This window comes from Mastigoproctus giganteus, chromosome 6, assembly GCF_048544385.1.
Source record: "Mastigoproctus giganteus isolate SK-2022 chromosome 6, ASM4854438v1, whole genome shotgun sequence".
In the NCBI taxonomy this organism is placed as follows: Eukaryota; Metazoa; Arthropoda; class Arachnida; order Uropygi; family Thelyphonidae; genus Mastigoproctus; species Mastigoproctus giganteus.
Window position 1 is genome coordinate 52,917,238 of NC_143580.1, and position 24,748 is coordinate 52,941,985.

The window sequence follows — 24,748 nt, forward strand, 5'->3', positions numbered from 1 at the left end:
GACGATCTGGTATATAACATTTTTTGCGGTGATTGCGACTCGTCTTACCAAGGTTCGACTATTAATTGCAGAAACAGTAGAAATTTTAAATTACACGAGAATTCTGTTAATGTTCGGCAGCCATATTTGATCTTCGGTGCATGGATCTTTACGCACATGCGCGAAGACAAATAATCGCTATTTAAGTTTCAGGTTCAACCCTATTCGGTAATTTTCATTCCTGTGATCACGACATACGGTCGAAAAGTGTTGTCAGCTTCAGGAAGGAAAATCGTTTTTGAATATTTTCGTTATATTCATTTTAACTGCATTAAATTGATTTTTAATTGTGTTAAATTGATTTAAATTGGTTTTTAATTATTTGTTTTTTACTCTAATGTAAGTTTTCTATTTTTTCGTTTTAATTTCTGGAGTGTATCATATGGAAGTGTTCTACGTACTACATTGAGGTAAACTCCTCTTATTATTTTACAAACATTATTTTAATAATGTATAATGGGATGTGCAATAGCTACCCATATACAGTGAGTGACAAGGGGCATATATCTAGGTAAAAATCGTTTGAGCTTTGAGCTCACTGAAATTTGGAGCTACTGTCAAAATGTAGTATTAAGGAACTTATGTTCTTTTTTAAAGAATGGCATTAAGTTTTAATCAATGCAGTGCAATCCCCCCCCTTTGATGACAGCTGTGTGCTAGATTTTTCAAAATTGAGCCTACTTATTATACAGACCTTCCAGTCTGCAGCTTTACCATTCACTTATTTGCTTATTTACATTACAGTTAACAAGATATTATTGTGTGTGTGTGTGTGTGTGTGTGTGTGTGTGTGTGTGTGTGTGTGTGTGTGTGTGTGTGTGTGTGTGTGTGTGTGTGTGTGTGTGTGTGTGTGTGTGTGTGTGCTACTTGCATTACTCAGTTTTCACATTTAATCCATCATAGGTCAATTATCATTTACCAAACTTAACTGAATGTGACAACTGTTGATTATATGCACCCACACAGGACTCTGCCATAACCATGTGTTCACTGGCCTGGAAGTACCTATCCATCAATCAGTTCAAAACATCTTATTTGCCATTACCAGATCAAATTTTAGATTTGATGCTGAAGGCCTACATTAATAAAGAATTTTATTAATGTTGGTGGTGAATGTGGAAATTATTGAAACAAATTAGTAAATATTAGAGCATCTAAAATCAAAAATTTGAAGATGGCCATACAACCAATCCCACAAACAGAAAGTACATATTCAAGGCTGGAAAATTATGGCAATAGCTCATGGGAATATCCAGCATATATCACATGTAAAGGCTTTTAGTTTTCTTTAGACATTTAAATTTTATTCCTTGAGCCACTGGTCAAAATTCAGAACAAGCTGAGTGATTTTCCCCATTTTTTTACCAATGGAATTTTTGAGTGTGTTAAGTTAATTCAGGAAATCTTTTGAGACTGTTGCACATAAAAGAATGTTGTAGAAATTGGAGCAGTGTGGCATTAAGAGAAAGTTACTGCTATGGATAAAGGGATAGTTGAGTGGAAGAAGACAGAGAGTGGTTCTAATGGGCATTGCTCTTCATGTACTAATGTAGTAGTAGTGGTAGTAGTAGATCGAGACATGTGAAGCAAGAAAGCAAGCTTATGTAGCATCAGCTGGGGGGGGGGGGGAATCCACACATCCATTCCCTCTAAACGTTTGTCCAGTTCCTCCTTGAATTTACTTAAGCTATCAACTTCCGTGACAGATGGAAGTTTGTTCCAGCAATCAACCACCCGCTGGCTAAAGGCAAATTTCCGCACATCTATTCTATAACTGTCTTCCTCAACTTGAATTTATGCCCCCTCATGTTCATAATCTGAGCAAGAGGAAGAACCCCATCAGAATTGAGCCTGCTGAACCCATTCAAGGCCTTATACACATCAATCAGATCACCTTGCAGGTGCCTAGTCTCCAGGTACTGCAATTTGCAGAACTTAAGTTTTCCTTCATAACACAACCCTCTTGTTTCCCTCACCAATCTTGTTGCCCTTCTTTGTACTCACTCAAGCAACTCTACACCCTTCCTAAAAAGAGGCCTCCAGACCTAAATTTAGTACTCAGTACTCAAGGTGTGGCCTGACCATTGCCTTATACAAAGGAACAAATCACCTCCTTTTCCCTACTAGCAAAATTCCTGTATATCATTGACAAAACACCATGAGCTACTCTGGCAGCTTGTCTGCACTGCTCAGAAAATTTCATATCTGACTGCACAATTACTCCCAAATCTTTTTCATCTTCTACCACCCTAAATGTAGTACCACACAGTTGGTACGTTTCTCTGGGGTTACTTCTACCCATATGCAGTACTTTGCATTTGTCAATGTTAAACTTCTCAGCCCATCTGGCCAAATGTTCTAGATCCTGTTGCAGTAGTGCACTGTCATTAACAACCCCGCCAACCTTTGTATCATCTGCAAACTTCGACATTAAGCCTGACATACCTTCATCAATATCACTGATAAATATAGAAACAACACCGAACCCTGGGGGACTCCACTAATAACATGGACTAATGTTATTAGTCCACGCTGCTCTTCGTGGACTAATAACATTAGCCCACGAAGAGCAGCGTTCATTGATTACCACTCTCTGTCTTCTCCCACTCAACCATCCTTTTATCCATTGTAGCAACTTACCCTTAATACCATACTGCTCCAATTTGTACAGTAGTCTTCCAAGTGCAACAGTGTCAAAAGCTTTCCTGAAATCCAAGTATATATCAAAATTATTTTTTGCATCCAGTTCCTTTGTAACCACTAATGAGAGACTCCTTTGTGAGACTCCACTAATGTTATTAGTGGAGTCTCACAAGATTAAGTGCTGGGCACATTGTTGTTTTCTGTATTTATTAATGATACTAATGAGGGTATATCAGGCTTAATGTCCAAGTGTGCAGGTGGCAGAAAGGTTTGCAGGGTGGTTAATGACAGCAATCAAGGTATGCTGCTGCAAACAAGATCTAGAAAAATTAGGCAGATGGGCTCAGAAATAGCAACTAGAAATTTAACATTGAAAAATACAAGGTACTGCATATGGGTAGCAGTAATCCCAGAGGAACACATCAACTGTGTGATACTATGCTCACACTCAGGATAGTGGAAAATGAAAATGATCTGGGGATAATTGTGCAGGCTGATATGAAGTTCTCTGAGGAGTGAAGACAGGCTGCCAGGACAGTTCATGGGATTTTGTCAATGATATACAGGAATTCTGCTAGCAGGGATAAGGAGGTGATTATCCCATTGTATAAGGCAATGGTGAGGCCACATCTTGAGTATTGCATACAGGTCTGGAGGCCTCATTTTAGAAAGGATATAGAGCTGCTGAAACGGATACAGAAAAGGGTAATGAGATTGGTGAGGGGAACAAAGGACCCCTCTTATGAAGAAAGGTTCAGTTTTGCAAATTGCACGTGTGGAAACTAGTCACCCATGAGGTGGGTGATCTTATTGAAGTGTTTAGAGTTTTGAATGGCTTGAGAAAACTCAATGTTGATGGGATTTTTCCTTGCTCAGAAGAAGGATCCTATGATGGGGCATAAATTCAAATGGGGAAAGATGGTTGCAGAATAGAAGTGCAGAAGTTTTCCTTCAGCCAATGGATAGTTGATTGTTGGAATTAACTTCCATTTGTTGTTGTTGTGGAAATGGATGGTCTGAATAAATTCAAGGAAGATAGTTAGTTAGTTATTTGGTTTTTAGGAGCATTAGCAACTAAGGCCATATTGCTCCGGGATATGTGGTGGTCATTCCCTGACCTTTCCGCATCCTCCATATTTGGTGGTGACGGGCTCGAACCCTGGTCTAATCAAGAAGCGTGTGCTACACACTACTGCTCCTTCCCACCTGGCTACAGAGGTGCCTATTCAAAGAAGAACTAAATGACTATTAGAAAGGATGTACAGGTGACGTGTTTTTTTTTGGCTGATGCTGCATAAGTTTGCTTTCTTGCATCATTTGCCACTATTAATACTAACTTTAACCCTTCTTCGGTGTATGTAGATAAATTTACATTTTTTTTGTGAGCTCTGAATATATACATACATTTATGTTTTTCAAGGTTGTTTCAAATAATGCTTCCACCAACATAAAAATTGTCTTGAAATCTTCAGTGCATGATGCCATTGCTTATCTGTTCCCAACTAATAACAGACACAGTTTTAAAAGATGGAACCACAAAAATAATTTTAAAAATCAACAGAAGTGATAACACCAAATCACATAATAAATAAATAAGTATAAGATAATATTACTGCATCAAAAAATTACAACCACAAGTTTTTTACAATTTCTTTACTTTTTTTATGAATTTTTAAATTCTGATTTGATTTTTGGCAATAATTTCACTTTAATGTACTAAGACAATTAAGTCAAAATAAGAACAGATTAATATTTAAGTGTCTATACAAAAGTTTGGATTTTCACTATTTTTTAAAAATTCACTCCATAGTGACAGCCAGTGACAGAAAATTTATTGTCATGACAGCCTACACGTGCTCAATAAACTCCTGAAAAGTTAATTTGTCATCAATCCTCTATTCAAGGCCTCCGTAGCCCAGTGGTCAGGAATGGAAGTGCAGTAGCACATGCTCTTTGAGTAGACGGGTTCAAGTCCCTGACTGCTAAATACAGTCAATCTGCCAACCCACACTAGACCAGCATGGCAGATTATGGCCATTTCTCTCAGCATGAATTGTTGAGGAGGCTTCCATCCTGCAGTGGGTTGATAATTGCTGCAGTTTTTTTTTACCTCTATTTAAATCTAGCTACTCTGACAATATTTCCCTGACCTGTTACCTCTGGGAAAACTTTTTCTTCCAGAAATAAGAGAGTAACAATTTTTGAAAAACTGATATATACTTATAGGTAACATTCTTAGTTATAAACACAGCAACACCATACTAAAATACTTACTTATCACTAGCACAAACTCGAAAACAGCTCATGAGCAACTCAGCTGCCTTTTCTAAAGTTTCCCCAGGTTTCTCTTTGGCCTTTTTCAGAAGCTGTTTATCTGCCTACAAGATATTAAATATAAAACTGACTGCTGATCTTTCAAAGACTGTTAAAAACTAAAATGTATGAAAGTATCACACTAATTTTTATAAACGTGTTTTTAGCTGAGAAATTTTATTATCTAATAAGGCTTTATAACTACTTTCTAACATTATGAACGTAACTGTATAGCATGAACTATATAATGTAAACCTGCTAGTGTAATACATATTGTTGCTGCATAACTATGAATAGAGTAATTATTGCATTTAGGTACCTATTACTAGAGCACAGTATTCTCAAATTAAATTTTAAATGGAAATCATGCCAAAGACTAGACAGTAAAGCAAAGTTGCCAAAGTAGCAGGAGTGCTGTACATAAGGAGAGTACAGAAGGCACAGTTCTCAAAAGAATCGTGACCTTACTCTGCTACTTATTCCACATTTGTGGACCTGTCTGGAACAGGACATGATACAGACAAGGTGGGGGGATGTCTTTTTGTGTTTCATGTAAAGAAATTAAGTATAGACTTAGTGTTCTGAGAGATCTTTATGAGAGCTTGAAGAAAAGAGTGGATGCCCACAAATGAATTAAAATGGAGGCCTATCAAGCTCTCAGAAACCCACATCAATGCCAGAACATACACTTGTGCATCAAGCAACACAATGGCAATTCCTAAGACAGAATGCTCCAATCCCATAAGAGGTAGTGACTCTGTTATTGTTGGTGACTCTATTGTTAGGGAAGTATATTCTGCAAAAAGGATGGTGGAATAGACCAATATATATTTTCTAGGGACAAAGGTTGATGATGTTGTAGAGCAGATAGTATCTTTTAAGGGCACAAAAGGTGATATTATTGTACAAGTGGGCACTAATGATATCAAGGGTAAGAGATCAGAAGACTTACTTAACAAGTATAGAACAATGCTGTGAAAAAGTTGCAAGTTAAGATTACATTTGAAAGTGTCAGCAATTCTGCCCAGACATGATAGGAGTGAGTACATGATGAGTGCCTTGTCAATCAAATTGGCACTGGGGAGACAGCAAGGCTCATGGGGAGAATTTTTTTTTGGAGTGGTCTGTGCTTGTTAACAGGAGAGACTTTTTTTTTTTTTACAACGATTGGATATACTTAAATAGAAGGGGCATAAAAACAGTTAATGATGCTATTGAAGCAATGTTAGCAAGATCACAGAAATGTTAGCTTGAGGTGGGGGCACAGAGTAATAGCAGCCAGTCATAGCCAGAGGTGTAAAATGACCTTTGGACTGCTTCTACTGGAACATGCAGACGCCTGGAAAGCAAGTTGTCAGGGATGTATTAGCATTTTCCTCATAGAAAAAGCAAATACATGGGCTGTGTTAAGGTTACGAAGAGTAACCTTAACATAGTAAAAATGTACAGTAATGCTAGATGCATTTGTAAATAAATTTTATGAATTTGAAGTACTGATTATGTCATCAAATGCAGACATTTAAAGGTATCAGACAGGGTGTCACTCAGACATAAGGGATGCAGAATTTGAATATGGAGAGATTTGTGTATAGAAAGAGGCCAGACATCACAACGGGTGTGTGTGTGTGTGTGTGTGTGTTGGGGGGGGGGGTATGCTCTTAGCTAAGAAGCATATAAAATCTAGGCAGTGCATCCAGTTGACGTGGGTGGCCAGTGCAATGCTGAGTCAGCTTCGTGTGACATAAGCACTTCGAAAACAAAAATGAGAGTAGGTATGTGTCCTAGGCCTAATAACTATAATGAGTATAACAAACAACTATACAGAGAAATAGAGTAGGCCAGCAAATCACAATGTCTTATATTGGGAGATTTTAACTTTCCAGATACTAACTGCATTTTGTGGGTGGTCACTCACACAACAGCAAGACTTTTGCGGAGTTAATGGATGACTATTTTCTACAGCATCAAGTTAGACAGGCAAAAGAAAAGCAATACTCTTGGTCTGATTAGAAGCAGCAAGATAAAAGACCCTCTGGGTGGCAGTGATCACACAATGCTGAAGTGGGATTTACTTAAAAGACATAACTACCATCAAGGGTAAAGGGAAGGGCTCTTGCTGTCATAAAGGTGACTACAGTGGTCTCAGACAGTTTTAAATTCTATACAGTAGGCCAAGAGATGATGTTACCAACAGAAAATTCTAAATGGGAAGCATTCAGAGAAGTAACCGCAGAAGATACAAGGCTTTTTATACCTCTTAAGAAATACTATACTACCAAAGCCACTCCACCTCTTCAGTCTGAACTTTCCAGAATAAACAGATTTGATTCTTCGTTCATCAACATCTCCATCAAGCTAGCTGTGTGCTTTTATCTTGATCCTGATGTCTGGATTCAAAACAAGGTGTACAGAGAAAAAGTATTTTAGATTTGCTCATATAAAATGTTTAACTTTTGCCTACTTGACATCTCCTTTTTCACTGAGCTTATTACATTTTTATTTTATTTTAATGCTTTGTTAAAACTATATTTATCTATTTTATATGTCATTATTATCACTTAATTTATGCAAAACTCCTCTAGCTTGGCTGTGCCGGGGTATTTTCCTTTACTTTATTGGATGGTAATAAATGATTTTATATATATATAAGAACAGCTAGGTAAACCATTACACTTAAAATTTCAAAAAATCGAACATTTATGTGCCCCAAAATGAAAGTTTCCAAGCACAAGTACAAAACATTAAAAACTAGGGCATTCTGTCACCCTACAGAAACCTAATTAGAGAATTATATATGAATGGATTTGTTTCAGATAAATAAATAATTCCGATAAATTTTTGTCATCTCAATTAATATCTTTTAATTGTTAGAAATTCTGGTAGTCATAACAGGGAAGAGAAAATAATATCATATCCTTGATGATGTCCATTTGGAAGAGCTCTTTCATCTCTGGCCAAAAGTGATGGGTCCCATGTTTCATCGATGGTCACAAATCTTGCAAGGAAATTTGCTGGTTCTGCTTGAAAATGATGTAAATCTTCACTTGGCTCAAAAACACTCGCATATTTTTGATCTGTTCGAGAACTTTGAGAATCATCATGCTGACACCTTTTTCATTTGGAGAACCTCTGTTATGTGGTATACATGTTCAGACAAGGTGCCTAAGATGCTTTTTTTTTTATGAAAACCCCAAACACGAGGGGTATTAAAACCTATAGTACTTAGTACCGTGCTTGGTGGGTTGCAGATTGAGAAGACGAAAGATATTTGTTGACATCAGACTTGAACTTCTGTAGACTAATTTTTAGGAAATACATACGAAGGAAGGTTGTTCCAGAAAATGGCAGTTGAATGAATAAACGAGGAAGATGAAAAGTTTGTTCTGTGAGTTTGAAATTGAATAGCAAATGGATGTTGGTTGGTGGGGGCACATGTTCAGACTGTCTTGAAAGAGAGAGCAGGAATTATAGAAGCCAATTCAGAAGAACAGTGCCCATGGAAGTATCTGTAGAAAAGGCATGCAGCAGAAACGGTACATCTATGAGACAGCGAGTGGAGAGACTCTGTTAGAGAGGAGTCATTAATTAACCTAACTGCCCTCTTCTGAATGGAATCCAGAAGCCGGAGAGAGGTTTTGGGGGCACCGCCCCAAATGTGGGAACAGTATTCCATGGTAGAGCAGATTTGCGAATTGCGAAATGCGAAAGAGAAAACCAAGTTTTTTAGATGCAAAGGAAGCAATATTTTTAATGTGCTTGTGCCAAGAGAGATTAGAAGTCAGGGTAATCCCCAAAAGAGATATATCATTTTGCCTAGAAATCAGAGTGTCACCAAAGATAAGCATAGGAGCAGAAGAATCCTTTTTGCGAGATATAAGACAAGACTGAGTTTTAGAAGTATTGAAATCAACTAAGTTGTCTTTGCCCCCACTGGAGAATTACATGGAGATCGGCATTTAAGGAATTGGTAGCAGATATTCGACAAGTTGAAGTTGATTGAGCAGGGAAAGGTTCCTCAAAATGGAAAGTGGAATGCAATGTGCTATCATTGGCAAAACTAAGGATAGGATTTCCAGTCAATGGAAGAGGGTCATTAATATACAAGAGGAAAAAGAGTGGGGGAAAGAACTGAACCTTGGGTGACACCAGCATTAGTGGAAACGTTAGAAGACAGAGAGCCATCTACCATCACCCTCAGTGAGCGATCAGAGAGAAAACTGGATAACCAATTACAAAAAATAGTTGGCAAACCATAAGATGGAAGCTTGTTTGGGAGACCTTTATGCCAAACACGATCAAAAGCCTTTGAGATGTCAAGAGCAACTGCTTGTGTTTCCCCCAACTTTTCCTTTGAATTTGTCCATAAATGGGTAACATTAGCCAGAATATCACCAATGGATCGACACTGATCGAATCCATACTGGTGATTATTGATCAGACGGAAGGTTCCTTGATAGTTTAAGAGTTAGCAGTTAATTGATTTATCCATTACTTTAGAAAGAGTAGAAGTAATTGCAATGGGATGATAATTGGATGGGAGGGATTCGTCAACATTTTTAGGAACTGGCTGGATATGAGAAAATTTCTAAGCAGAAGGAAAAACACCTTTGTAATAAGAAAGTGAAAAAAGGCGGCAAAGAACAGGAGTAAGTTCAGGAGCATAGGCTTTGAGAATAAGTGGTGAAATACCATCATGATCTGGAGCTTTCTTAGCATCTAGATTCGTCAAAATCCTTCTGACATTCTTTTGACCGAAGACAACAGGAGGCACTGAATGGAGCATGGTAAGAGGCGTTTTACCAAGATCATTAATATATGAGTTGGAAGAAAAATGGAATGCTAGCAGATCGCTTCATCCTTGGCTGAAGTGACAACAGAACCATCTGGTTTTGACAGAGGTGGGAGCAGAGATGGTAAAAGTTGTGGCCAATAGTTTTGGCAAGAGATCAGAATGCTCGGCTACCAATAGGGCAAGAAGCAAGTTTTCTACTCCTAGCCTGTTCAAAATCTAGTTTGACTGATTAATAACTGTTATACAATTGTTGCGAGCTTTGGTGTAGGCAGAAAATGAAACTGAAGAATTGGAAACAAGCCAATTACGACATGCAAGGTTTTTCTCTTGAACAGCCTTGGCACATTTATTAGATAACCAAGGTTTAGATAAAGGATGAGATTTTAAAGTGGAGTGTGGAATAAAGGATTCCATTCCTACAAGAATAATTCCACTGACATGATCTGAGCAAACGTTGACATCAGAAGTTTTGAAACAGTAATCCAAGGAAAAGAAGAAAAGAAATCTCTCAGGTCATCCCATTTTGCATTCTAACAACACGAGGTTGGGAATAGCTACGAGATAAAAGCTCCACTGGAGAAGAGACAATCACCAAGTTGTGATCAGAGGTGCCTAAAGGACCTCTCACTTCAACCGTGTACTTACAAGGGTTGTTCGTGAGAAAAAGATCAAGCGTGTTGGCTGCATGGTTAGGATTGTCCGGTATTCTTGTAGGTAAATGGACAATCTGTGAAAGGTCATTAATAATGGTAAAATCCATCCCAGTGGAACTTGCCATCTCTTGTGCAAAACAACTCTTGGATAATGATGGAACCCTTAGCGACAGAACTAGACTGACGCCTGATGACATTTCCGCCGCCCTCAGACTGTGCTTAACAGGGGGTGCAATCATGTTTAATGACTCGATCTACTAGCAGATACATGGCACAGCCATGGGTTCCCCTGTCAGCTCGGTCACAGCAAACATCGTGATGGAGGAGTTAGAGGGACGTGCGTTTACACACGCACCAGATCACATCGCCTTTTTGGTGTCGCTATGTAGACAATGTGTTCGTAGTCATCCCTAGAGACTCAGGTCAGCGACTCCTAACCCACCTCAACTCACTATCGCCCTTCATAAAATTCATGATTGAGCTGGAGTCGAACAACTCTATACCATACCTAGATACACTTGTCCGGCACGAAGACACATGCTTGAAGACGACAGTTTATCGTAAGCCTATGTGTGCTGGCCAATTTACCAACTTCCAGTCAGCACACGCACGGGGCCACCTCCTCTCAACTGCCCGAACCTTGCTAACTCGCGCCTGGACACACTCCAGCTCCGCAGATGAAAGATGCAAAGAGATCACCAGAGTCAAAGTAGACCTTACGAGGTGTGGCTACCCCATCGACGTCCTTCACAGGTGTGATCTACAAGCACGCGACAATGTGACGACCAACAGCAACGCCAACAGTGACAAGTCATCCACGAGGGCATTCATCCCATACTACCCCAACCTGTCACAGCAGATCGGTAGAATCCTAAAATCGCATGGGATAAAGTGCATCCAACTCCCAGGCAAGAAACTGCGTTCTCTCCTTTCCAACATAAAAAACACCTGTCCCCACCCTTCTACAGAGTGGTTTGGTCTATTGCATCTCTTGCCGTGACTGCACGAGCTGCTACTTTGGAGAGACTGGACGTCGACTCGAGAAACGTCTCTCAGAACATAAAAGGGCGATCCGTTTGGCAGATGTAGAACACTCCGCTATCGCCGAGCATGTCTGGACAACCCACCACGACATCAACCCACACCGCGATGTCGTGGTTGTGGACAGGTCCCACCATTACCTGAGGCGTACCTGGTTGGAATCGCTAAATATAAAATGCTCGGACACCGCTTTGAACAGGAACAGTGGTTGTCAAGTTAACCCCATCACAGAGTCAGTAATTCTATCCATAGACAAACGCTGGCCACATCACCACCATACGTCACAGCCACAAACATCAACAAACAATTAACCACGTGCCTCACGCACCATCCTGGCAGTGCATCTCTATTCCAACTGCCATTCAAGTATTTTAATCCGATGAAGGCTGCCACCCAGCCGAAAGCTAATTTATTAATTGTAGTTTTATTAATGCTCTGTGTAACAAAATAAAAATAAATTTTCGCATTAGGTCATTAATAATTGCAAAAGCCTCAGGATCTCGACCAGCTGGGTTGATATGATTAGAAAACGGAAGCCAGCTGGAGTTGTGAACATTAAAATCACCAAGGAAAATTAACTCTTTTTTTTTTTTTACCTCTCGGTGATTTTAATTGTGAACATTAAAATCACCAAGGAAAGAACCAACTCTTCATCTTCCTCGATTAGTCATTCAACTGCCATTTCCTGGAACAACCTTCCTTCATACATATTTCCTGAAAATTACAGTCTACAGAAGTTCAAGTCCAATGTCAACAAATATCTTCTTTCGTCTTCTCAACCTCCAACCCAAGCACGGTACTAAGTACTATAGGTTCTAATACCTCTCATGTTGGGGGTTTACATAAAAAAAAAAAAAAAAACCTCACTGTTAGTAAAGTTGGACTGGAGAAAGTCATGTTGCAAAGAGAGAAAGTCAAATAGCTCCAACTGATTAGGACTGATTAGGGGAGTTGGGAGAATGGTAAAGACAACAGATGAATTTGACAATGTGGTAGAGAGATTTTAAGCCAGAGAAGGTTTTTTGGAAATATCGCAATGGACATATGAACAAGTACCACCTTTGAGGCAAAAGGAATCATACAGCGAATAATTTGGGCAACTGAGATGAGCGGTGGTTGAATCAACTGATAACTGAGATTCTGTCAACGTACTGAAATTTTACTCATTGATCACTCATCACCGGATTATGCCAAACAATTTCTGGAGTGAGTGATGGATGTTGAAGGTCTTCCACAGCATGGGTCATCTTCCAGGCTCTTTCACCCTTGTTTAAATTCTGCTGCCCACTTCTTAACTATGGAATAGGAAGGGATATCCCCCACCCTAATGTTACCATTAGCATTAGTAGATGCATATGATACAAGAAAGAAAGCTTATGCAGCATCAGCAAAAAAAAAAAAAAAAAAAACCCACTACCAATTCACCCCTCCGTTTGTTTGAAATACCTGTCCAGCTGAGCCTTAAATTTATTTAGGCTATCAACTTCCACAACAAGGGATGGAAGTCTGTTCCACCAACCAACTACCCGCTGGCTATAGGCAAATTTCCGGATATCTATCCTACATCTGCCTTTCCTCAATTTGAATTTATGCCCTCTCAGGTGATTATTCTGAGAAAGAGGAAGAATCCCATCAGCATTGAGCATACTCAAACCATTCAAGGCTTTATACACCTCTATCAGATCACCTCGCCGGTGCCTAGTCTCCAGACACTGTAATTTGCAAAACTTAAGCCTTTCTTCGTAAGAGCAACCCTTTGTTCCATTCACTAATCTTGTTGCCCTTCTCTGTACTCGTTCCAGCAGCTCTACATTCTTCTTGAAATGAGGCCTCCAGACTTGTATACAGTACTCAAGGTGTTGCCTGACCATTGCCTTATACAAGGGAATAATCACCTCCTTATCCCTGCTAGAAAAATTCCTGTATATCATTGAGAGGACACCATGAGCTACTCTTGCAGCCCATCTGCACTGCTCAGAAAACTTCATATCTGCATGTTGTAACCATATCCTCATGAATTGCATTAGTCTTTTTTTTTTTTTTTTTGATTTGGTAGTTGTTGGCGCATCGGCTTCTATGACCATATTGCACCTCCCAAGGTTTTTGCAGTACTTTGATCCAAGCCCGAGGGGGGAATCGAACCCGCGACCTTTGGGTTGCCAGGTTGCATTAGTCCCTTTTTCCCTAAATACTGAATGACTGCACAGTGACTGATTTAAACACTGTATCACTAGCCTTTCATACTCGGTGCATAAACTTTGCAAATCCCTCTCATATATATTCCAATTTTGTGATAAATTAAGTGTCTGAGAACAGAAGGTTTATTTCTGTCATAATATATCCACTTTGGATTAAAAAGATGCAGCAAAGTGGGATAAAATGGATGGCTGGATTTTAGCTGCACAGCTAAAGAACAGCACGTTTCTTTAAAAGTATAATGTGATTTGGGGTTTAATCTTCGGCACTGCTTGACAACATGACAGTACCTGTACAACCTTTCTGTCTACAATAAATAAACACAAATGAAACTGGATATATTCTGAAAGTACACACAACATTTTCTGAGTGCATTATGTTAAACAGGAGTAATCTACAGCACACCTTCCCAAAGCAGAATCATATACAGCAGCACCATAGTCAAGGCAAGACCAAAAGAGTGCTTGACACAGACCAATAGAGAGATACGATCTGCACCCTGTGATAGCAGAGATAAATCTAAGTATGGTCATTTTAGTTAACATTATACAGTATTCATTTTCTTTACACAGTAATCTCTTGCTCTACAAATGCCACACATTCCTGAAAAGAAGTTTGCAATTCTGAAAGTTTATAAAGGAACCACTAGGTTGTTGTTGTTTGGTTTTTAGGAGCATTAGCAACTAAGGCCATATTGCTCCGGAGATATGTGGTGGTCATTCCCTGACCTTTCTGCATCCTCTGTATTTGGTGGTCACGGACTTGAACCCCAGTCTAATTAAGAAGCGTGTGCTATGCACTGCTGCTCCTGCCCACCTGGCTACAGAGGTGCCCGAACCACTAGGTGGCAGTGATCACAGTATGCTGAAGTGGGATTTACTCAAAGAGTTAACTACCATCAGGGTTAAAGGGAAGGGTTTTTGCTTTAATAAAGGCGATTATGGTGGTCTGAGACAGTATTTAAATTCTATACGGTGGGACCAACTGATGATGTTACCAACAGCAAATTCAAAATGGGAGGCATTCAAAGAATTAATCTTGGAAGCTACTAGGCTTTACATACCAACTAAGAAATATTGTTCAAGGTTTAGGCTTAAATGGATGTCAGATGAACTAATGAGACACGTGGTAGAGAAGAAAAATTTGGGATATATATAAATTAACAGGTGACGCAGAAGCCTATGACAGATATAAGCTGGTCTGTAACCAAGTCACAAAGGAGGTTAGGCAGGCAAAGGCAGATTATGGGAAATCTTTGGCAAAGGATGCAAATAAAAACAGCAAAGAGTTCTTTACTTATGTAACCTCTAGAAGGAAGAGGATGAATCAGATTGGTCCACTTGATATCGATGGTTCAACTGTTGATGACCCTGCTCAGGTAGTTAACAAACAATGATTTTTTGCATCTACATTTACACATGAGGAGTTATTCAGGGAGGGGAATGCCAGAGGTGAATTAAACTCTGGTAGTGAGCTAGATGATTTTGTAATAGCTGAGAGCAAAGTGAAGGAGAAATTGTTGAAGATAAACATAAGGAAGGCACCCAGGGTGGATGGGATCTATCCAGTTATATTAAAGGAGGCAGCAAAGGAAGTAAGCAAACCCTTAGCCATAATTATGAGAGCTTCCTTGGACTCAGGGGAGGTACCCATGGACTGGAGATGTACAAATGTGCCCCAATTCACAAAGGAGGATCGACTTTCATCAACCGGTGAAATACCACCACTTTGCTTATTGGAGGCTTGAAGTGGTGAAACCCATGTTTAGTCTCTAGAGCAAAGTTTCCGGCATCCCCCTCCCCTCTCCCCATACTTCTCCTTCAACCCATGCACGGTACTAAGTACTATAGGTTTTGATACCTTTCGTGTTTGGGGTTCTCATAAAAAAAAAAAAAAAAAAAAAAAAAAAAGGGCAACACAAGTAATTACAGATCTGTTAGTTTAACTTTTGTTCCAGGGAAAGGGAAATTAATGGAGGCACTGGTTAAAGAAGCACTGCAGGAACATCTAGACAAGACTTCAGTTATAGCTCAGACACAGCATGGGTTTGTTAAGAGGAAGTCTTGTCTGACCAAATTGATTGGATACTATGATGTGGTCACAAAGGAACTGGATGCAAAGAATAATTTTGATATCATATATTTGGATCTTAGAAAGGCTTTTGATACTGTTGCACATGAAATACTGCTGCACAAATTGGAGCAGTGCGGCATTGGAGGCAAAATGCTGCTATGGATCAAGGGATCGTTGAGTAGGAGAAGACAGAGAGTGGTAATCAATGAACACTGTTCTTTGTGGACTAATATTATTAGTGGAGTCCCCCCAGGGTTCAGTGTTGAGTTCATTGTTGTTTTCTGTATTTATTAATGATATTGATGATGGTATATGAGGCTTAATGTCCAAGTTTGCAGACGATATGAAGGTCGGCAGGGTTGTTAATAACACTAATGACAGTATGCTGCTGCAACAGGATCTAGAAAAGTTGAGTAGATGGGCTGAGAGGTGGCAACTGAAGTTTAACATTGACAACTGTAAAGTACTGCATATGGAAAGCAGTAACCCCAAAGCAACGTATCAACTGTGCAGTACTACACTGAGAGGCCTAATTTAAAGAAGGATGTAGAGCTGCTGGAATGAGTACAGAGAAGGGCAACAAAGAAAGGGTTGTTCTTACAAAGAAAGGCTTAAGTTTTGCAAATTACAGCGTCTGGAGACTAGGCACCTGAGAGGTGATCTGATTGAGGTGTATAAAGCCTTGAATGGTCTGAGCATGCTCAATGCTGATGGGATTCTTCTTCTTGCTCAGAATAATTGTTTGAAAGGGCATAAATTCAAATTGAGGAAAGACAGTTGTAGGATAGATGTGCTGAAGTTTGCCTTTAGCCAGCAGGTGGTTGAATGGTGGAACAAACTTTCATCTGTCGCTGTAGAAGTTGATAGCTTAAATAGATTCAAGGCAGAACTAGACAAACATTTGGAGCTAGTGGATGGGTGAAATGAGAAGAGTGTTTTTTTTTTTTTTTTTTCGCTGATGCTATATAAGCTTGCTTTCCTGCATCATGTGCCTTTACTAATGCTAATGCTATGGAGTGACAACAATAAAGTTTATATAAGATTACTTGGCTTCCTTTTTATGAGTCATGCTTACTTAATAAGTAAACATAAACATTATTTTGAAGAAATAATCTCAATAATACTACGTGTGTGTGTGTGTGTGTGCGTGTGTGGTACGGGGGGTTTAATGTCGCACAAGCTGCTGTGGCTATAGTGCACCTATTCATAGGCAATAACACTACAGTTTGGGAGAATGACTTTCCTTCTTGTCTTCATATGGATAACTGTTGTTGTTGTTATTTGGTTTTTAGTAGCATTAGCAACTAAGGCCATATTGCTCCGGGTATATGCGGTGGTCATTCCCTGACCTTTCCGCATCCTCCGCATTTGGTGGTCACGGGTTCGAACCCCGGTCTAATAAAGAAGCGTGTGCTACCCACTGCTGCTCCTGCCCACCTGGCTACAGAGGCGCCATATAGATAACATGGTTCTAGAAAGACTAGGTAAAGATATTCAGTTCTGTGCACAAGAATGCACTGACTGTCCACTTTATCATGTACACTTATCTCTCCATAAAATAGAGCAGTAACAGCATCACAGGATCATACCACGCAGCATAAAGCTGGTGGACAGATATGTAGAAATGTTGTATGTGTACAATTCAGTGCAAGAATGGGCAAGATAAAAGATTTAAGTGACTCTGAACATGGCATAGCATGATAGTCGGTGCCAGATGCACCATTATGAGTATCATGGAAATTGCACACCTGGGGTTTCATGTATGACGTGTCTGGAGGAATCAAAATTGGTCCAACAACCATTAAATTAGTCTAAGAAATCCAGCTGATGCTGCAGATGAACCTAACAGGCACTTTGCATCAATATTTACAGTGAAAATCCCTTTGTGGTGAAGAGAAACCATGCCGCCATGCATGAATTAGAATTACTGAAATTAAAGATTACTAAAAAAGCTTTCAAGCCTAAAGGCAAGTAAAGCTCCTGGAGATGATAGCATATCTAATAATTCTGAAGAACAGGGAAAGAGAGATACACAGCATGAGTTTATAAATGGAAAATTATGTTTAACCAACCTTGTTGACTATTATGACAGTCACTTGTGCGCTGGATGTAGGAAATAATTTCAACATTGTTTATTTGGAGTTTAGCAAAAATTCACCCGTGCTGCAAGAGAGATAACTGTATAAGCAGAAATATGTTCGGCTCACAAGGAAGATTTTTAGATGGATCACAGGGTGATGCAAGAGGCAGAAGATTGCAATTAATGATTACTCAGCTTGGGTTAAAGTAAAATGTGCAGTCCCAAATGATCAGTACTGGAATCACTGTTGTTTCTGATTTTCTTAAATGACATTGGCGAAGGGATACAAGGCATGATGTCAGAATTTGCAGATGCCAAGACTGGGAGAGTAGTTAATGACTTGTGCCTTCAGAATGACTTAGATGGTCAGGAAAGTGGTAGCTATATTTTAATGCATATGTTATATTTGGGTAATAGTAACTGCAAAATAGCTTATATATTTGGTGGGATTGAGTTAAAAAAAAAAGAAGCAGACGAAGAAAGATTTGGTGGCTTAAATATAGGTGGATATGAAGTCCTCAATGCAGTGCAGACAGGCACTACACAGAGGGCTCATAGTGTCCTACCAATGATTTATCAAATGTTTCCTTGTAGAGACAGGGAGACCATAATACCACTGTACAAGACTACATCCAAGTATGGAGAGTGCACTTAAAAAATGGCATCAAGCTTTTTGAAAACATCTAAATATGAGCAACATGTATTGTAATGGAATACTGTGTCCAAGTATGGAGAGTGTGCCTAAAAAATTACATCAAGCTTCTTGAAAAGATCTAAAGACGAGCAACATGCCAAGTGAGATAAGCAAAAGGCTTCCATATAAGAAAAAACTTTTAATATATGGACTATAAAGCTTGGTAACTAAACCCCCCTCAGAGGGGACATAATTGAGGTCTATAAGACTTTGAGAGGAAAAAGTAAAATGAATGAGAGTGCAGGTTTCACTATTATAAACAATTCCAGACCTAAAGGGCACAAATTCAAATTACAGGGAAAGAGGTTTAGCCTCGACTATAGAAAGTTTTATTTTAGCCAGAAAGTTAATTACTGGAAGTTGAGAGTCTCCATGGGTGGCTGAGTCTGACAGCTTGAGGAAACTGAAATGTAAGCTGGACAGGTACTTACATTTGCACATCTCCAGTCCATGGGTACCTCCCTTGAGTCCAAGGATGCTCTCATAATTAGCCATAATTATGAGAGCATCCTTGGACTCAGGGGAGGTCTCCACAGACTGGAGATGTGCAAATGTATCCCCAATTCACAAAGGGGGATCGTAGAGTGACACGAGTAATTACAGACCAGTTAGTTTAACTTCTGTTATGGGTAAAATAATGGAGTCACTGGTTAAAGAAGCATTGCAGGATCATCTAGACAAGACTGCAGCAATAATTCAGACACAGCATGGGTTTGTTAAGGGGAAGTCTTGTCTGACAAATTTTATTGGATAATACAATGTGGTCACAAAGGAACTGGATGCTAAAAGTAATTTTGATATCATATATTTGGATTTCAGGAAAGCTTTTGACACTGTTGCATATGGAAGACTGCTGTACAAATTGGAGTGGTATGGCATTAAGGGTTAATTTCTACAATGGATAAAGGGATGGTTGAGTGGGAGATGGCAGAGTGTGGTAATAAATGGACATGCTCTATGTAGACTAATGTTATTAGCGGAGTCCCCAAGGGTTCGGTGTTGGGTCCACTGTTGTTTTGTATATTTATTAATGATATCGATGAAGGTACATCAGGCTTAATGTCGAAGTTTGCAGATGATACAAAGGTTGGCAGGGTTGTTAATGACACTAATGGCAGTGTGCTACTGCAACAGGATCTAGAAAATTTGGGCAGATGGACTGAGAATAAGGCCTTGAATGGGTTGAGAATGCTGAATTCTGATGGGATTCTTCCACTTGTTCAGATTACGGACCTAAGGGGGCATAAATTCAAATTAAGGAAAAACAGATGTAGAATATATGTGTGTGGAAATTTGCCTTTAGCCAGTGGGTGGTTAATTGCTGGAACAAACTTCCATCTGTCGTTGTGGAAGTTGATAGGTTAAATAAATTTAAGGAGGAACTGGACAAACATTTAGAGGGAATGGTTGTGTGAATTTTTTTTTTTTTTTTTGGCTGGTGCTGCATAAGCTCATACACTTGCTTTCTTGCATCACATGCTGCTACTACTACTACTACTACATGAGAAGGAAATCATGCAGACAGTTTATTTATTTATTATTATTTTTTTTTATCTGGTGCCTCAAAAACCTGAACCTTCCTTGCACCACTGTATGAGTCTAAATAGAGTTGTCATAACAGGAAAAAAGCATAATGGTGGAAACAGCATAATGTGGAGCCTACTTTTGTAAAAAAAAATATGAAAATATACTCACATTTGTTGCAAGCAGCCTGAGATCTAAACAAAGTGCATACATAACTGGTAAAGCCCAGTTTTCATCCTTCTGACTCTGTAGAATTTTAATAAATATCATAACTGTGTTAAGAAATTCTTGTTTTAAAGTAAAAATACATGATAGAATAGTTTTTTTTTATTTTTTCTGAAACTGTCAAAATGTAGTTTGAACAAACAAGCAGTTACTTTATAGTTCACAGACAAGATCTTACATACCAGAGAGCTTCATGCCTATGAGGCAGGTGGCACTCTGGTATGCCGCATGCCTACGAGGCACCTTTGTGCAAAAGAAGTCATATTGACACCCCTTCTCCCCTCAACAAACAGTAAATAAATTGTAGACAGTTATTTTAATATACAGTAGACTCTTAATTTTCCGGGATAGATGGTAAAAAAATTTAGCATTAGCAATAGCATTAGTAGAGGCATTTGATGCAAGAAAGCAAGCTTATGCAGCATCAGCCAAAAAAAAAAACAAAAAACCCACTTCCACTTCACCCCTCTGTTCGTTCAAAATACCTGTCCAGCTGAGCCTTAAACTTATTTAGGCTATCAACCTCCACCACAACGGATGGAAGTCTGTTGCACCAACCAACTACCCACTGGCTAAAGGCAAATTTCCGCACATCTATCCTACATCTGTCTTTCCTCAATTTGAATTTATGCCCTCTCAGGTGATTCTTCCGAGCTAGAGGAAGAATCCCATCAGCATTGAGCATGCTTAAACCATTCAAGGCTTTATACACCTCTATCAGATCACCTCGCTGGTGCCTAGTCTCCAGACACTGTAATTTGCAAAACTTAAGCCTTTCTTCGTAAGAGCACCCCTTTGTTCCATTCACTAATCTTGTTGCCCTTCTCTGTACTCGTTCCAGCAGCTCTACATCCTTCTTGAAATGAGGCCTCCAGACCTGTATGCAGTACTCTAGGTGTGGCCTGACCATTGCCTTATACAATGGAATAATCACCTCCTTATCCCTGCTGGAAAAATTCCTGTATATCATTGACAATACTCCATGAGCTACTCTTGCAGCCCGTCTGCACTGCTCAGAGAACTTCATATCTGCCTGCACAACCATCCCCAAGTCCCTTTCATTCTCTACCACTGTCAGTGTAGTACCACAGATTTGATACGTTGCTCTGAGGTTGCTGTTTCCCATATGTAGTACTTTACATTTGTCAATGTTAAACTTCATTTGCCACCTCTCAGCCCATCTGCTCAACCTTTCCAGATCCTGTTGCAGCAGCATAGTGTCAGTAGTGTCCTTGACAACCCTGCCAACCTTTGTATCGTCTGCAAACTTAGACATTAAGCTTGATATACCATCATCAATATCATTTATAAATACAGAAAACAATAATGGACCCAGCCCTGAGGGACTCCACTAATAACATTAGTCCACGATGAGCAGTGTCCATTGATTACCACTCTCTGTCTTCTCCCCCTCAACCACCCCTTTATCCATAGCAGCAATTTGCCTCCAATGTCACACTGCTCCAATTTGTGTAGCAGTCTTCCATGTGCAACAGTATCAAAAGCCTTTCTAAGATCCAAGTATATAATATCAAAGTTATTCCCTGCATCCAGTTCTTTTGTGACTGCATCATAATATCCAATCAAGTTGGTCAGGCAAGACTTCCCCTTAACAAAACCATGCTGTGTCTGAGCTATAACTGAAGTCTTGTCTAAATGATCCTGCAGTGCTTCTTTAACCAGTGCCTCCATTAATTTTCCTGGAACAGAAGTTAAGCTCACAGGTCTATAATTACTTGTGTCAGCCTTTGATCCTCCTTTGTGAATTGGGGTCACATTTGCACATTTCCAATCTATGGGTACCTCCCCTGAGTCCAAGGAAGCTCTCATAATTATGGCTAAGGGTTTGCTTACTTCCTTTGCTGCCTCCTTTAATATAACTGGATAGATCCCATCCACCCCGGGTGCCTTTCTTGTGTTTATCTTCAACAGTTTCTCCTCCACTTTACTACCAGTTATTTCAAGATTCTATAGCTTACTGCTAGAGTTGAATACACCTCTGGCATTCCCCTTGCTGAATAACTCCTCATGTGTGAATGTCGATGCAAAATATTCATTTAGTTTGTTAGCTACCTGAGCAGGATCATCAACAGTTGACCCATCAATATCAAGTGGACCAATCTGATTCATCCCCTTCCTTCTAGAGTTTACATAAGTAAAGAACTCTTTGCTGTTTTTCTTTGCATCCCTTACCAAGGATTTCTCGTAATCTGCCTTCGCCTGCCTAACCTCCTTTGTAACTTGGTTGCATATCAACTTGTATCTATCATAGGCTTCTGTGTCATGTGTTAATTTGTAAGTATCCCATGCATTTTTCTTCTCTGCCATATGCCTCATTAGTTCATCTGACATCCATTTTGGCCTAAACCTTGAACAATATTTCTTAGTTGGTATGTAAAGCCTAGTAGCTTCCAAGATAAGTTCTTTGAATGCTTCCCATTTTGAATTTGCTCTTGGTAACATCATCAGTTGGTCCCACTGTATAGAATTTAAATACTGTCTCAGTCCATCGTAGTCGCCTTTACGGAAGCAATAACCCTTCCCTTTACCCCTAATGGTAGTTACCTCTTTGAGTAAATCCCACTTCAGCACACTGTGATCACTGCCACCTAGTGGTTCATTTATCTGCAGATTCTTAATGCATGAAGAATCATGATAATCAAATCAAGAGTATTACCCCCTCTAGTTGCCTCCCAAACATGCTGATGTAGAAAACAATCATCCAATAAATCCACAAAAACCCTGCTAGTGTGTGAGTAACCAGCCCTCAAATTCCAGTCAATATCTGGGAAATTAAAATCTCCCATTATAAGACTCTCTGATTTACTGGCCCACTCTATTTCCCTGTACAGTTCCTTATTATACTCATCAGAGTCATTAGGCCTATAGCACACTCCTACTCTCAATTTTGATCTCCCAATGCTTATGTCACACCAAACTGACTCAACACTGCACTGTCCAGCGATGTCGACTGGCTTCACTTCCTTGGTTTTTATGTGTTTCTTAACTAATAGCATAACCCCCTTCCTATCCTGTCTATCCTTTCTGTAGATGTTGTACTCCCCAAATTCCAGTTCTGCATCCCTTATATCTGTGTGACACCACGTCTCTGATATCCCAACAATATCTGCCTTTGATGTTTTGAGCAATACCTCAAATTCATCAAATTTATTTACTAAACTCCTAGCATTGGTGTACACGCAAGTATACCTGCACCTGTTTCTATTCTTAGCTACCCTAACACAACCCATGTGTTTACTTGTACCGCAATGGCTCCCAGCAGTCTCTGAAATACCATGCATCTTGTTTTTCAGGCTTCTGCTCATTCTAATAGAAGCAGTGCAAGAATCTCTTTCACCTCTGCCAGTGGCTACTGTCAATCTATTGGTCTTTGTCTCCCCCGAAGCTAGCAGTTATTTCCCGGTTAATCCAAAAATACAGTAAGTCCCTGACATACATAAGAGATACATTCCAGGATTTCTTATGTAAGTTGAGTATTATGTTAACTAACTCGGAAATGACTAATAAAATATTGCTACTATATCACTGATATGGCAAAATTAGAAAAACCACATAATATCCTCAGAAGAATGAAGGAAAATAGTTATATATTTTTAATTAGTTCAATTAAAAACTTTATCTGGGGACCGTGAAGTACCCAGAGTGGCACATAAGAAAAGAAAACATAAAAGGAAGGGGAAAAAATGCATGTTATTGTACTGTAAAAACTAATTTGTATTTCATAGTCTTGGTTATTATAGTTAACTTCATTGGTGCTCATCGCTTCACCACTTCTCGTATTGTCTTTCGACTTTATTATTGTGTTCACCGTTGCGACTGACAAATCTGAATTCCGAGCAATACTTGTTATGTTTGGCCATTTTCATCATCATCATCAGCCATTTTCAATCCACTGCAGGATGAAGGCCTCTCCAGCAACTTTGCAGTTCCTTCTGTTTTGTGCAATGGCCATCCATTTACTACCCACAAACTCATGAATTTCATCTATCCATCTCCGCCGTTTTCTTCTAGCTCCTCTTGGGTACCATTCTGTTATTTTCTTAGTCCATCTGTCATCATGTCTTCGAGCTATGTGTCCTGCCCAAGACCATTTTAGTTCTTTAGTTTTGATAAGAATGTCCTTTACTTGAGTGTGCTGCCTAATCCATGTGAATTTTTTTTTTTTTTTTTTGAGCTGTGGATGTGAAGGCAGCGCGGGTTTCAAGATAATAATCTCCCAATGACGGATTATAATGCCGCTTCTTGTCGCATATTTACGACTTACAAAACACCTGTTTATACCTATTCTAGTTATTACTTGAATTTTATGATTTCGGGTTGATTTTTTATTTTTTATTTGGAGTCGAAGTGTCCTGGTTAATCCGATCCCAGTAAATTGAGAGTCTGCTATATTTCATAATTATCAATGATCACATAACAAAATACATTTTTGGATTAAAGACAAATTTTAAACA

At 39.3% G+C, this 24,748-nt stretch overlaps 1 protein-coding gene across 1 annotated transcript in view; it reads right to left on the minus strand.

Moving 5' to 3' along the window:
- PCID2 (PCI domain-containing protein 2) overlaps nt 1-24,748 on the minus strand; it is a 138,400-nt gene that overhangs the window by 74,230 nt on the left and 39,422 nt on the right. The window contains exons 6-7 of the mRNA XM_090375136.1: nt 20,220-20,320; nt 4,957-5,060 (exon numbers count right to left, since the gene is read on the minus strand). Coding sequence (XP_090231262.1) covers nt 4,957-5,060; nt 20,220-20,320 — 205 coding nt within the window. The remainder of the gene's footprint in view (nt 1-4,956; nt 5,061-20,219; nt 20,321-24,748) is intronic.